The 15,094-nt window shown below is 37.4% G+C and overlaps 2 protein-coding genes across 2 annotated transcripts; both read left to right on the top strand.

Moving 5' to 3' along the window:
- The first annotated feature begins 150 nt into the window (after positions 1-150).
- On the top strand, positions 151-10,638 carry LOC117320147 (TRMT1-like protein). Its single transcript, XM_033874815.1, has 8 exons — positions 151-1,230; positions 2,180-2,262; positions 2,950-3,190; positions 4,050-4,262; positions 5,300-5,490; positions 5,788-5,866; positions 9,060-9,371; positions 10,287-10,638. Exons 1-8 carry the CDS (start codon positions 1,097-1,099, stop codon positions 10,447-10,449), a joined length of 1,416 nt encoding a protein of 471 aa, XP_033730706.1. The 5' UTR covers positions 151-1,096; the 3' UTR covers positions 10,450-10,638.
- Positions 10,639-10,960: 322 nt separating this feature from the next.
- On the top strand, positions 10,961-14,005 carry LOC117341843. Its single transcript, XM_033903707.1, has 5 exons — positions 10,961-11,152; positions 11,525-11,975; positions 12,238-12,332; positions 13,225-13,500; positions 13,735-14,005. Exons 1-5 carry the CDS (start codon positions 10,989-10,991, stop codon positions 14,003-14,005), a joined length of 1,257 nt encoding a protein of 418 aa, XP_033759598.1. The 5' UTR covers positions 10,961-10,988.
- The last annotated feature ends 1,089 nt before the right edge of the window (positions 14,006-15,094 follow it).

Here is a 15,094-nt window from a genome sequence, read left to right as displayed (position 1 = left end):
TTATCTTTGATTCTTCTTGTTTTAAGTGTAATTAAATATTTATTGATGCTCAGATTCACTAATTGGAGCTTGAAGTGTGCATGACTATTACATGTCGTGTATATATTACCAAGCTTATGTAATATTAACTACTTTTTCATTTCAATGTAATTTTTATTTTTAAGAATAATTTAGATGTTAGTAATACGTTATATAGAATGTGCCCGAATAAGCACATATTAAATTGTATACAAATAATACTTAAGTTAAATTTTGAGTGTCCATTTAGGCCGTTTTCGTTTTTGTGGTCCAAATGGTTGGTCCAATTAGACCTATGTTGTTCCTTTATGAAATAAAGACGGACCTGGCCATTTTATATTGTTTTCAGACAAGCCTTGACAAAGACTTCCAAGGCTTGTATTAACATTTGCAGGTCCGTCAAGATATATGTTTGAAATATTACATTTAAAAACTGATGAACCGGTTTGTCCGCACAAACGAACAGGCCCTATATGTGGCCTCAGACCACAATTATACTTCCGGTTCGTTGTACACAAATGTAGTACATATGGAAATTTCAGGACTGTTGCTACATATTTTTTCCTCACTTACATGTAGCTGTTACAGATATGGGCATAATTTTAGCATAGATTTACTAATGCAATATTTAATCTGGCGACAGAATTTTGTTTTGACACCATTTCCATGTTTGTTTGTGTTGCAGGACACAGGATAGTTATAAGACTTGAGTAGTAATATTTTGTGATTTTCCAGATTTTCCCACAATATAGTGGGGTGGTTACACATAAATATAAATATCTTTCTTAAATGCCTGTCATGAGGTACTTTCCAGCTCACTGTATGTTCAGCTTGAATAGTTCTTTAACGTGATGTGAAAACCAGATTTTTCGCAAAATTCTGAAATATTTTAATTTCGATTTTTCTTTGGTAGAACAAAGAGGGAAATTAATGTGGTCTGAAGCTATGTACATGGATCCTGACATTAGTCACATTGCATACACGAGTTATCCCCCTTGATTCAAGATGTCTGAGCCCATGTGACAATACAAGTCAATGTGACGGACGGAATTGATGCATTTATCTCAGCTAACTGGTGATGGATAAAAATGACAGTTGTTGCGGAAGCTCCGAGAAGTTAATCACTGAACTTGGTGTAACCGTTTTATCTAAAGTTGGTAAAACGACAGTGGAGAAGGCCAAGTTTTACAATGCCCGACTCGCCCTGATCAGGTGGGTTTACTACTTCTAGTGTGCTAAAAAAAACAAAAACGTGGTTACTTAGTTTCCTAGCACCGGTAATCTTACAAATCTTCATTATGTTGCTGCTGTTACCATCACTACTGGCATTGACAGGGAAAGTTGTGTAGCTGTAAATTCATATGTTGGATGCCGAGGAAATTCAGGTACTGTCAAAAATCACAGGCGTCTGAAGTTCTGACAGTAAACTGAGATATAATACCATATGAAAAACAAGAATATCTACTATAAAAAAATAGATACTCTTATTTTTTATATGGTATTATATCTCAGTTTACTGTCAGAACTTCAGACGCCTGTGCAAAAATACACTGTACCTCGTTTTGTGAGCTTAGTACGGATAATTTATTGGATGTACTGTTTTGACAGATGAGGTCAGTGCTAAAATTGATCCTTCTTCAGTGAGTTCATTCACTCTCAAACATACTGTTGTAGCAAAAACACATTGGCATTGACATTGCTACATACATGCCCCTCACTCGGATATCTAGCTGTCAGAAAGTCCAAGTCTGGTGTTTGGGCCAGAGGAAACTGGGGTTAGCATCGTCAATATTTTTTTTAATGTACATATCTCAGTTGATGCACAGGGGCATGTCTTAGTTTTATATAAAAAAAAAATAGTCAGAAGTACCTATATATCAACATATATATAGGTATTTCTGACTATTTTGATGTAAAACTAGAAATGCCCTTGTCGTATATAATCGGTTACAAAATAGAATTTAATTCTTAGTTTTCAAGAGTTGTCACCTAAGAAACGATCTGGCATGTATATATATTTATATGAAAAAGAAAAATACTTTTATTGTTCAGGTTTGTGTTAATTCTTTACTCCCTTCTTAAATCAGCTTCAAGAAAAATAAAATAAACATGCCACCTGAATAGAATTTAATTACATTTACTTTCTTTCATCTCTTTTTAGGGAAGCTGTGTTGAATACTCTGTGTACTATAACAAGGGAGACAACTGATACATTACACTGTGTGGATGCTGTTGCAGGTACAGGTATGTCAGCAATATATAATTGTGGAGACTATATCGCACCAACCTGGGAAATTTCTCCAAAATTGAGGAAAGTTGTAAGATATGTCAGTAAAGGCATACTTATGTAACCCTGGTAAATACAACTGTAATAGCCGCAATGTACCGTTCGGCTAGAGAGATCTTCTCTTAAGCTCGATGGGTTGAGCGTAAGACTTGAAAGCCAGAGGTCCCAGGTTCAATCCCTAGGGGAGGCAGTGATTTAAATTAAATTAATCATACGCTCTGTTACACTTAGAAACTGTGAAGACCTATAAACATAAAATCCTTTACCACCTTCTGTAGGTATATTTTTAGATTTAACAGGAAAAGAAATGTGCTACATTTCAATCAGACTGGATTTAAAGGCTAGTGAAGAACTTCAGGACTGTTGATGAATGCTCTGTTACACATTGTTACCTCGTCATTGTTAGTCGATTCAGTTCCTCACTTCATACCTCGTCATTGTTAGTCGATTCAGTTCCTCACTTCATCAACATCAAATCAAGCTGGAAAAACTTCCATCTTCAAGTAGAAAAAAACACTAGTGCAATTCTTTCTAGTTCAACTTTATACAATATTTTGTCTTTACTCCGTTTTTTAATCTGATGGTAATTTGTTAATGGTTGGCTTTCCCCTGAATACATTTAGTCCAATACCCTTTTGTTTCAGGATTAACAGGCCTCCAGTGGAAGGTGAGGTTGAAGAATTTGATTCATGTTACAATAGCAGAAAAAGAACATATCTCTGATGTACAAAGTAACTGTGAGAGGAACAGAATCTCCGACAAGACCCTGCCTTTAGACATGAGTCGTGTTCCAGGTGACCCTATCGAGGCCCAGGGGGACAGTGAGGTCCATACCTGTAAATGTACAGCTCCTGTACTCCTCCACATGGAGGCTTTTGATTTTGTGTGAGTATTACCTGAATAAATCTGTTCATCTTCCAAAAAATTTTATGTTCCTCTTTTTCATATTTTCAAACAATTTCTTAATAATTTATGAACTTATTGTCTTAAATTAAGTTGAGGATGGGAGCCTAAATATTGGCATTCGGTTAAGAAGAAAGGTTTAGATCAGTATTAAAGGAATTACAAGTGGTACATTGTTCAGACTACATGGTTAATGTATCATCTTGAGAGAGGCTTATCATTTGGTACCTGTTTTGGAGGTTGGATCTGACCCATGTATTATGCTTGATTGATCTGTTTTAATATTTATGTGTTTTGTGTATCTTTTACTCCTAAACATTTCATTTTATATGATGAAGCCAATAAAAATAGCAATTTAGTTGGTTGTATTCATTGAACAAGAAGTCAACAGACCTTTGCAGTCTAAGTGTTCAATGTTATAAAGTGAAAAATCAAAGTTAAATTTTGTAGATATTTTAACTGGTAAATATTTTATAATGATGTAATGAAGCAGACTTGGTCATATAGTCATACTAGAGGTCATCTGAACAGAGCTCAAGGTCATTTGCACAAAGATCATTTTTGTATGTTCAAGTTAGCATATGTTTTGTTATGATGTTATGAAGCTTTTAGGATGAAACTAAGAATGCTAAACATCATGAAATGATATATTTTGGTGGCTGTAGATCAGCCCACATTTTATGATTGATAGATCCAGTGTTTTATTCTAACACCATGACCTTGATTACCAAGTTTAGGGAGAGGAGGTAAGGGTAGAGATGAGCTATGTAATCTGTCATATAATATTATCACACATGTTGCTTACATTGCTTTAGAGTATCATTTCTCAATGCATTGACAGGTACCTCAACCCTCAGAGTAACATAGCAGGCCACATTGATTCAGCCATTGCCAATATCCGTAATAATGGTGTCTTGTGCCTGGTATCCACGGACTCCACTCATCACTTTACACGTTCAGCTGTCTCAGTTCGACGCCACTTTGGGGCTACAGTGACCAAGACAGAATATCTCAAAGAACTTGCAGCCAGAGTCATCATAGGTTCGATAGCCAGGTGGGGGATTACTGTATAATTGGTGATATTTGTAGGGGATTTTATGTCACTATATTAGCAGTCATTAAATATAGCATGAAAATAAAAATACCCAGCAAAAATTTATATCTGGTAAGGTATGTGCAAATGTTTGCCAGAAAATGGCTGGAGAATTATAACAAGCCAGTCAACAGTGAAAAATGTTGACCGGATAACAATTAAAAAATATTGACCTGTTAACAGTAAAAAATATTGACCAGTTAACAGAAAAAAATGGCTTGGAGCAAGAATTCACCAAAACATTCAAATGACTTTGATGCATGTGGCCTTGGAAAACAGTTCATGAGGTTAGCCCTAATACATTGTGGAAAGAGGTTTTAGTCAAAATCTGTCATATTTGACCTTCCAAGGGAGGCAGCTTAAAAGGTCGCATAAAACAGGTGGTTTCTTTATCCAGCTTTAGGTAACTGGTATTATTAAATAGAATTGGGAGGGGGAAATATGGTCATATATGATAAGGAGATGCCTAATTCAGGTGGCCACTAAAGGGAGTTTAACTGTACACACATAGGAATGTTTCAAAAGAATTTTTACTGTATATACTTTACAACAGTTGGGAAACAAGTTCTATTAAACTTACATTAATCACTTTTGTTTACGTGGATAGAAGTGCTCAAGGAGTCTTACTGTAGGAGGAAACTAGAGTACCCAACCCACATGGTCAGGCAGGTGACCTCCTTATACCGTTCCATGGGCAAATAATTTAATTGAAAAAGTGTACATGTATTTGGAGCCAGTAGTTTGGAGTGTATCCCTACTCCAGCCTCCAAATTATCGGTAATTATTGGTAGATTTCTGTTAAGTGCATGTCACATGCATTGTAAAACTCAGTTTAGGAGATATACAGTAATATTGTCAGCTGTTCGTATTTTAAATTGTGAATGCTTACATCTACTGGGTAACCTTCATCTGACAATCGTCTGATGCTGAAGGAATCTTAATTATAAATAAAGGTAAAAGATTCCAGTAAGTAAATGATGATGTCTTGTTTGGGACAGGGCAGCTGCCAAGTGTAACAAAGGTGTGGATGTTCTCTATGTGCTGTTTGTGGAGGATTTCTTCCTAGTGGCAGTGAAGGTGTTAAGGGGACCAAAGCTTGCTGACAGTTGTACTGAACAAATAAGAAGTCTACTTCACTGTCAGATGTGTGAGGAACGAGTCTTCTATCCCCTCACTAACACTCCCATAGGTACTTGTAGCTTACACTTGTGTTGCGATCAATATTGCTGAACATGTTTATCTTATTTAAATGCTTACAGGATCAGTTTAAGATTTAAAATTAAAAAGATGACACATAGAACAATGCCTTTTGAAATTATATCAAGCAGTTCTTTGAGATAAATATTTACCAGGTAAATCTAATATTAAAAACAGCAGGCATTTTACATTTCTGTTGTTACCCAGCCATGTACTAAACCAACATAATAAGATATGATATTTATCAAATTAATTAAGTGACAATTTTAACGTTTGTTTCCTTTTTCAGAACACCCATATAAATTACTGCCTTGCAGTTGCCAAGACAACACACCTGGGAAAACAGCACTTGTATTAGGGCCAATGTGGTAGGTGGTATAAAAAAAAGGGGATGATGTGTAACTAAAAGAATTCAAATTTATTCAGTTTGGTAATTGTTTAAGCCAAATCGATTGATGTTTTTGTGTGACAAGGGGCAGACAATGTGATGTTTGTTTTGTTTGAGACAAGGGGAGACAATGTGATGTTTGTTTTGTGTGAGACAAGGGGAGACAATGTGATGTTTGTTTTGTGTCAGACAAGGGGAGACAATGTGATGTTTGTTTTGTGTCAGACAAGGGGAGACAATGTGATGTTTGTTTTGTGTGAGACAAGGGACGACAATGTGATGTATGTTTTGTGTGAGACAAGGGACGACAATGTGATGTATGTTTTGTGTGAGACAAGGGACGACAGTGTGATGTATGTTTTGTTTGAGACAAGGGACGACAATGTGATGTATGTTTTGTGTGAGACAAGGGGATATAATGTGATGTATGTTTTGTGTGAGACAAGGGACGACAATGTGATGTTTGTTTTGTGCGAGACAAGGGGGGACAATATGATGTATGTTTTGTGCGAGACAAGAGGAGAAGATGTTATGTTTTTTTGTGTGAGACAAGGGGAGACAATGTGATGTTTGTTTTGTGTGAGACAAGGGACGACAATGTGATGTATGTTTTGTTTGAGACAAGGGGAGACAATGTGATGTTTGTTTTGTGTCAGACAAGGGGAGACAATGTGATGTTTGTTTTGTGTGAGACAAGGGGAGACAATGTAATGTTTGTTTTGTGTGAGACAAGGGGAGACAATGTGATGTGTGTTTTGTGTGAGACAAGGGGAGACAATGTGATGTTTGTTTTGTGTGAGACAAGGGGAGACAATGTGATGTTTGTTTTGTGTGAGACAAGGGGAGACAATGTGATGTTTGTTTTGTGTGAGACAAGGGACGACAATGTGATGTATGTTTTGTTTGAGACAAGGGGAGACAATGTGATGTGTGTTTTGTGTGAGACAAGGGGAGACAATGTGATGTTTGTTTTGTGTGAGACAAGGGGAGACAATGTGATGAATGTTTTGTGTGAGACAAGGGGAGACAATGTGATGTTTGTTTTGTGTGAGACAAGGGGGGACAATGTGATGTTTGTTTTGTGCGAGACAAGGGGGGACAATGTGATGTTTGTTTTGTGCGAGACAAGAGGAGGAGATGTTATGTTTTTTTGTGTGAGACAAGGGGAGACAATGTGATGTTTGTTTTGTGTCAGACAAGGGGAGACAATGTGATGTTTGTTTTGTGTCAGACAAGGGGAGACAATGTGATGTTTGTTTTGTGCGAGACAAGAGGAGAAGATGTTATGTTTTTTTGTGTGAGACAAGGGGAGACAATGTGATGTGTGTATTGTGTTAAACAAGGGGAGACAATGTGATGTTTGTTTTGTGTTAGACAAGGGAGACAATGTGATGTTTGTTTTGTGTGAGACAAGGGGAGACAATGTGATGTTTGTTTGTGTGGGACAAGGGGAAACAATGTGATGTTTGTTTTGTGTGAGACAAGGTGAGACAATGTGATGTGTGTCTTGTGTCAGACAAGGGGAGACAATGTGATGTTTGTTTTGTGTGAGATAAGGGGAGACAATGTGATGTGTGTATTGTGTGAGACAAGGGGAGACAATGTGATGTTTGTTTTGTGTGAGACAAGGGGAGACAATGTGATGTTTGTTTTGTTTGAGACAAGGGGAGACAATGTGATGTTTGTTTTGTGTGAGACAAGGGGAGACAATGTGATGTTTGTTTTGTGTGAGACAAGGGGAGACAATGTGATGAATGTTTTGTGTGAGATAAGGGGAGACAATGTGATGTATATTTTGTGTGAGACAAGGGGAGACAATGTGATGTATGTTTTGTTTGAGACAAGGGGAGACAATGTGATGTTTGTTTTGTGTGAGACAAGGGGAGACAATGTGATGTTTGTTTTGTGTGAGACAAGGGGAGACAATGTGATGTATGTTTTGTGTGAGACAAGGGGAGACAATGTGATGTTTGTTTTGTGTGAGACAAGGGGAGACAATGTGATGTATGTTTTGTGTGAGACAAGGGGAGACAATGTGATGTTTGTTTTGATTGAGACAATAGTAATGTGATGTATGTTTTGTTTGAGTTCGAAACCTACATGGGGCAGTTGCCAGGTACTGACCGTATGCCGGTGGTTTTTCTCCGGGTTCTCCGGCTTTCCTCCACCTCCAAAACCTGGCATGTCCTTAAATGAACCTGGCTGTTTATAGGACGTTAAACAAAAACAAACCAAACAAACCGAACGTTTGAGACAAGGGAAGACAATGTGATGGATGTATTGTATGAGAAAGAAGGAATTCAAAGTGACCGATGTTCTTGTATGAGAAAAGGAATTGATTGCGATAGATGTTTTCTTTTAGATACAGGGATACAATTTGATGGATGATTTGTTTGAAACTAGGTGAGAGAGTGATGGATGTTTTCTGTGAGACAAAGGAATTAAGTGTGACAGGTGTTATGTTGTGGACAAGGTTAGACAATGTGACGTGTGTTATGTTGTGGACAAGGTTAGACAATGTGACGGGTGTTATGTTGTGGACAAGGTTAGACAATGTGACAGGTGTGATGTTGTAGACAAGGTTAGACAATGTGACGGGTGTTATGTTGTGGACAAGGTTAGACAATGTGACGGGTGTTATGTTGTAGACAAGGTTAGACAATGTGACGGGTGTTATGTTGTAGACAAGGTTAGACAATGTGACGGGTGTTATGTTGTAGACAAGGTTAGACAATGTGACGGGTGTTATGTTGTAGACAAGGTTAGACAATGTGACGGGTGTTATGTTGTAGACAAGGTTAGACAATGTGACGGGTGTTATGTTGTAGACAAGGTTAGACAATGTGACTGGTGTTATGTTGTGGACAAGGTTAGACAATGTGACGGGTGTTATGTTGTAGACAAAGTTAGACAATGTGACGGGTGTTATGTTGTGGACAAGGTTAGACAATGTGACGGGTGTTATGTTGTAGACAAGGTTAGACAATGTGACGGGTGTTATGTTGTAGACAAGGTTAGACAATGTGACCTTATATAAATTATTTAATAATTAAGAGATAGTTGTTGATACAAATACCAAACTCTGTAATCTAACATTGATGTAAACTATGAAATTATAGATAATATGAATGAACAATGCATATGAAAAATTCTGATCATTTGTTTCTCTTCAGGTCAGGAGGATTGTTCAACTATGAATTTCTTAGAGAAACCTTGATAAGGTCCAAGGAAGAACAATTCTCTAAAAAGCTACACAGTGTGTGGACAGTAATGTTAGATGAAGTGAGGTGTGTCCAGTGTATAGATACCTCAAAAACAAACAGTGAAAGTAACTCAACAGAAGAACCTTGTCTAAAACGACAAAGGTTGTGTGACACGGGAGTCTTACAGGTACCAGCAGAACCTAGGAGTATTACTCTGGAGCCCATGCCATCATTCTATTACAATATTCCAAGGCGGAAATGGAAAGGAATAAATGTTCCAAAGTAAGTGAAATCATTTTAAAATTGGAATTTCTGATGACGAAATAATGTATATATTAATAAAATGTCATTCAATTTTTTCATGCATCAAATTAGGTCCTTTTCTGCATTTTGTAAAGAAAAAATTAATAAAATCTTTCACATCTTTAATAGCTATTCAAGGGACTTCACCCCAAACTGACAAACAATGTTTTCCCAGCTTTTGCATCTTACCCTATAGGTCGTGGTCCTGTTGTCTGTCACCAGGGAGGCAAATGATTATTTTTCTTACCCTGTTATGTATACATGCCAACATTACCTTTAATGAAAAATACTGTTGACAGAACTTAATTGACCATCTGACGTGATTAAATTGTAAATGTGATAATACACAATTACTGGTATTGGTTGTTGGGGAACCTCCCAGACCAAGGGAAAGAGACAGATTACACTTACCTGAAAACTTAATCAAGTTATTTCATCAGTTGTGTCTTACATTTCAAGTGTCATCTATGAATGTATTTAATTATTTTAATTCTCTATTACAAATGTTATAGTCAAGAAATGAGGAGAGCAAAAAAAAAAAGATCACTTTTGTGTAAGTTTTGTGTGATTAAGATATCCCATCCCTCATAACATTATGAAAGTTTAGCTGTCCATAAAGAAACATTCTGCTGAACTCGGGTTGAGATATCACGGTGTACATCACACAAGATAGAGAGACTATTGGGTATTAATCACTATCGGAGGAGATACTTTAGGAAGCCTTAGATAAGACAGCCAACCATCTCTGGTAAAGATTTCCTATGCTCAACATATTTACTGAAAGGTCTTACTATGTTGTACATGCATATATCCCTGTAATATTGTATATCATATATTAATATATTTGTTCTATCATTGATGTTATCACATCATATTTCTTTGGTTTGTTTGTAGGTATCCAATTCTTATAGATCTCCTACGTAAGGAAGGACATCGAGCATCCCGTACCCATTTTGACTTTGGTGGAATCAGGACTAGTGCCTCTCTGGCTGACGTTACAATGATTCTGTCAAAGCACTGCCAGCAAACCCAACAAAACGGTGTACCAGTAGTGTGATGGTGTCAGAATCTATACCTCTGTTGAGTACAACAGATGTCTGTAAACAGTGTACCAGTAGTGTGATGGTGTCAGAATCTATACCTCTGTTGAGTACATCAGATGTCTGTAAACAGTGTACCAGTAGTGTACATGTGATGGTGTCAGAATGTATACCTCTGTTGAGTACAACAGATGTCTGTAAACAGTGTACCAGTAGTGTGATGGTGTCAGAATCTATACCTCTGTTGAGTACATCAGATGTCTGTAAACAGTGTACCTGTAGTGTGATGGTGTCAGAATCTATACCTCTGTTGAGTACAACAGATGTCTGTAAACAGTGTACCAGTAGTGTGATGGTGTCAGAATCTATACCTCTGTTGAGTACATCAGATGTCTGTAAACAGTGTACCAGTAGTGTGATGGTGTCAGAATCTATACCTCTGTTGAGTACAACAGATGTCTGTAAACAGTGTACCTGTAGTGTATGTGTGACGGTTTGAGAATCTATACCTCTGTTGAGTACATCAGATGTCTGTAAACAGTGTACCAGTAGTGTGATGGTGTCAGAATCTATACCTCTGTTGAGTACATCAGATGTCTGTAAACAGTGTACCAGTAGTGTGATGGTGTCAGAATCTATACCTCTGTTGAGTACATCAGATGTCTGTAAACAGTGTACCAGTAGTGTGATGGTGTCAGAATCTATACCTCTGTTGAGTACATCAGATGTCTGTAAACAGTAGTGTGCTGGTGTCAGAATCTATACCTCTGTTGAGTACATCAGATGTCTGTAAACAGTGTACCAGTAGGGTGATGGTGTCAGAATCCATTCCTCTGTTGAGTACAACAGATGTCTGTAAACAGTATTGTGATGGTGTCAGAATCCATACCTCTGTCGAGTACAACAGATGTCTGTAAACAGTGTACCAGTAGCGTGATGGTGTCAGAATCCATTCCTCTGTTGAGTACAACAGATGTCTGTAAATAGTAGTGTGATGGTGTCAGAATCTATACCTCTGTTGAGTACATCAGATGTCTGTAAACAGTGTACCAGTAGCGTGATGGTGTCAGAATCCATTCCTCTGTTGAGTACATCAGATGTCTGTAAACAGTGTACCAGTAGTGTACATGTGATGGTGTCAGAATCTATACCTCTGTTGAGTACAACAGACGTCTGTAAACAGTGTACCAGTAGTGTAATGGTGTCAGAATCTATACCTCTGTCGAGTACAACAGATGTCTGTAAACAGTGTACCAGTAGCGTGATGGTGTCAGAATCTATACCTCTGTTGAGTACAACAGATGTCTGTAAACAGTGTACCAGTAGAGTAATGGTGTCAGAATCTATACCTCTGTTGAGTACAACAGATGTCTGTAAACAGTGTACCAGTAGTGTACATGTGATGGTGTCAGAATCTATACCTCTGTTGAGTACATCAGATGTCTGTAAACAGTGTACCAGTAGTGTACATGTGATGGTGTCAGAATCTATACCTCTGTTGAGTACAACAGATGTCTGTAAACAGTGTACCAGTAGTGTGATGGTGTCAGAATCTATACCTCTGTTGAGTACAACAGATGTCTTTAAACAGTGTACCAGTAGTGTACATGTGATGGTGTCAGAATCTATACCTCTGTTGAGTACATCAGATGTCTGTAAACAGTGTACCAGTAGTGTGATGGTGTCAGAATCTATACCTCTGTTGAGTACAACAGATGTCTGTAAACAGTGTACCAGTAGTGTGATGATGTCAGAATCTATACCTCTGTTGAGTAAATCAGATGTCTGTAAACAGTAGTGTGCTGGTGTCAGAATCTATACCTCTGTTGAGTACATCAGATGTCTGTAAACAGTGTACCAGTAGTGTGATGGTGTCAGAATCTATACCTCTGTTGAGTACATCAGATGTCTGTAAACAGTAGTGTGCTGGTGTCAGAATCTATACCTCTGTTGAGTACATCAGATGTCTGTAAACATTGTACCAGTAGTGTGATGGTGTCAGAATCTATACCTCTGTTGAGTACATCAGATGTCTGTAAACAGTGTACCAGTAGTGTGATGGTGTCAGAATCTATACCTCTGTTGAGTACAACAGATGTCTGTAAACAGCGTACCAGTAGTGTACATGTGATGGTGTCAGAATCTATACCTCTGTTGAGTACATCAGATGTCTGTAAACAGTGTACCAGTAGAGTAATGGTGTCAGAATCTATACCTCTGTCGAGTACAACAGATGTCTGTAAACAGTGTACCAGTAGTGTACATGTGATGGTGTCAGAATCTATACCTCTGTTGAGTACATCAGATGTCTGTAAACAGTGTACCAGTAGTGTACATGTGACGGTATGAGAATCTATACCTCTGTTGAGTACATCAGATGTCTGTAAACAGTGTACCAGTAGTGTGATGGTGTCAGAATCTATTCCTCTGTTGAGTACAACAGATGTCTGTAAACAGTGTACCAGTAGTGTACATGTGATGGTGTCAGAATCTATACCTCTGTTGAGTACATCAGATGTCTGTAAACAGTGTACCAGTAGTGTGATGGTGTCAGAATCTATACCTCTGTTGAGTACAACAGATGTCTGTAAACAGTGTACCAGTAGTGTACATGTGATGGTGTCAGAATCTATACCTCTGTTGAGTACAACAGATGTCTGTAAACAGTGTACCAGTAGTGTACATGTGATAGTGTCAGAATCTATACCTCTGTTGAGTACAACAGATGTCTGTAAACAGTGTACCAGTAGTGTACATGTGATAGTGTCAGAATCTATACCTCTGTTGAGTACATCAGATGTCTGTAAACAGTGTACCAGTAGTGTACATGTGATGGTGTCAGAATCTATACCTCTGTTGAGTACATCAGATGTCTGTAAACAGTGTACCAGTAGTGTACATGTGATGGTGTCAGAATCTATACCTCTGTTGAGTACATCAGATGTCTGTAAACAGTGTACCAGTAGTGTGATGGTGTCAGAATCTATACCTCTGTTGAGTACAACAGATGTCTGTAAACAGTGTACCAGTAGTGTGATGGTGTCAGAATCTATACCTCTGTTGAGTACATCAGATGTCTGTAAACAGTGTACAACAGATGTCTGTTAACAGTGTACCAGTAGTGTACATGTGATGGTGTCAGAATCCATACCTCTGTTGAGTACATCAGATGTCTGTAAACAGTGTACCAGTAGTGTACATGTGATGGTGTCAGAATCTATACCTCTGTTGAGTACAACAGATGTCTGTAAACAGTGTAGCTGTAGTGTGATGGTGTCAGAATCTATACCTCTGTTGAGTACAACAGATGTCTGTAAACAGTGTACCAGTAGTGTGATGGTGTCAGAATCTATACCTCTGTTGAGTACATCAGATGTCTGTAAACAGTGTACCAGTAGTGTGATGGTGTCAGAATCTATACCTCTGTTGAGTACATCAGATGTCTGTAAACAGTGTACCAGTAGTGTGATGGTGTCAGAATCTATACCTCTGTTGAGTACAACAGATGTCTGTAAACAGTGTACCAGTAGTGTACATGTGATGGTGTCAGAATCTATACCTGTGTTGTGTTAAACTTGTTGCTGAAGGGACCTTATACATGTACAAAACACATCAAAGTTTTGTTGTCTTAGTATGAAATATTTTAATAAATAGAATATTTTACATATACATTGATTTGTTTTGTTATTTGAATCTTCATTATACCTGGTCATTATTGTTATCAAATATTTAGGAAGTTTCTTATTACATGTATCAACTAGAGATCCCAGAGGGATCTTGGCACACCCACCATTGAAAAGTCCATATTGGTGCTTTGTAAGATTGATCTTTTCTCTTCTTTCCATTTCTTCCTATTTACTTCTAGACATATAATTATATTATAATGATTAGAAGAACATGCACATTAAGCTTTAGAAATATTCTAGGACTTAGAAATAGCAATAACAAACTTTAACTGTAAGAATCCAAGATGGCTGGCAGTCTGCCATTTTGTTTTCCCAATCTGTCTCAGAAATTGAATGTGCCTATTAGTGACAGAGGTAAAAAGACATAACAAGTTGAAGAAATATCTTTACAATATTTCTCGAGAATTAACTTGGTTACCATGATAAACTTGATGATGATGGTTGGCTAAAATGTTGAACAGTGAAAGATCATGTTGAATTGTTGTTTTGATAAACTTTTGAAATTAAGCTTCAGTTATAAAATGATATATTCTCTTCTTACTCACCACATTTGATAATTGAGATAACAAAAATAATCACACTCCTGTCCACAAGTATCTGTCAACATCCAGTATCATAAAGCTACACCTCAACCATTTTTTTTCCAATGGAATAAAGTCTCAAACTTAAAGATGCAGAACAAAGGACTGAGGGGAACATATGAAATTTGAAAGGGATCTATTAAGTGCTTTGAGAAATAGCAGTAATATTTCAAACTCTCTTAATTCACAATTGATGTCAGTCGGCCATTTTGTTTTCTGCTAAGTTTCAATTCAAACATGTATAAGGAAGGACAAGGGGAACCCTTATATGAAGTTTGAAAAAGATCCATTTAGTACTTTCGACTTTCATAATCCAAATAGTCTCAAAACAATTTTACATACACAACTAGGGACCAATGGAAACCTACCTACATGTAATAATGAAATTTGAAAAA

The sequence above is a fragment of the Pecten maximus genome, chromosome 2, assembly GCF_902652985.1.
Source record: "Pecten maximus chromosome 2, xPecMax1.1, whole genome shotgun sequence".
NCBI lineage: Eukaryota > Metazoa > Mollusca > Bivalvia > Pectinida > Pectinidae > Pecten > Pecten maximus.
Note: the sequence above shows the minus strand (reverse complement) of the source record. Positions and strands in the feature narration are given on the sequence as shown.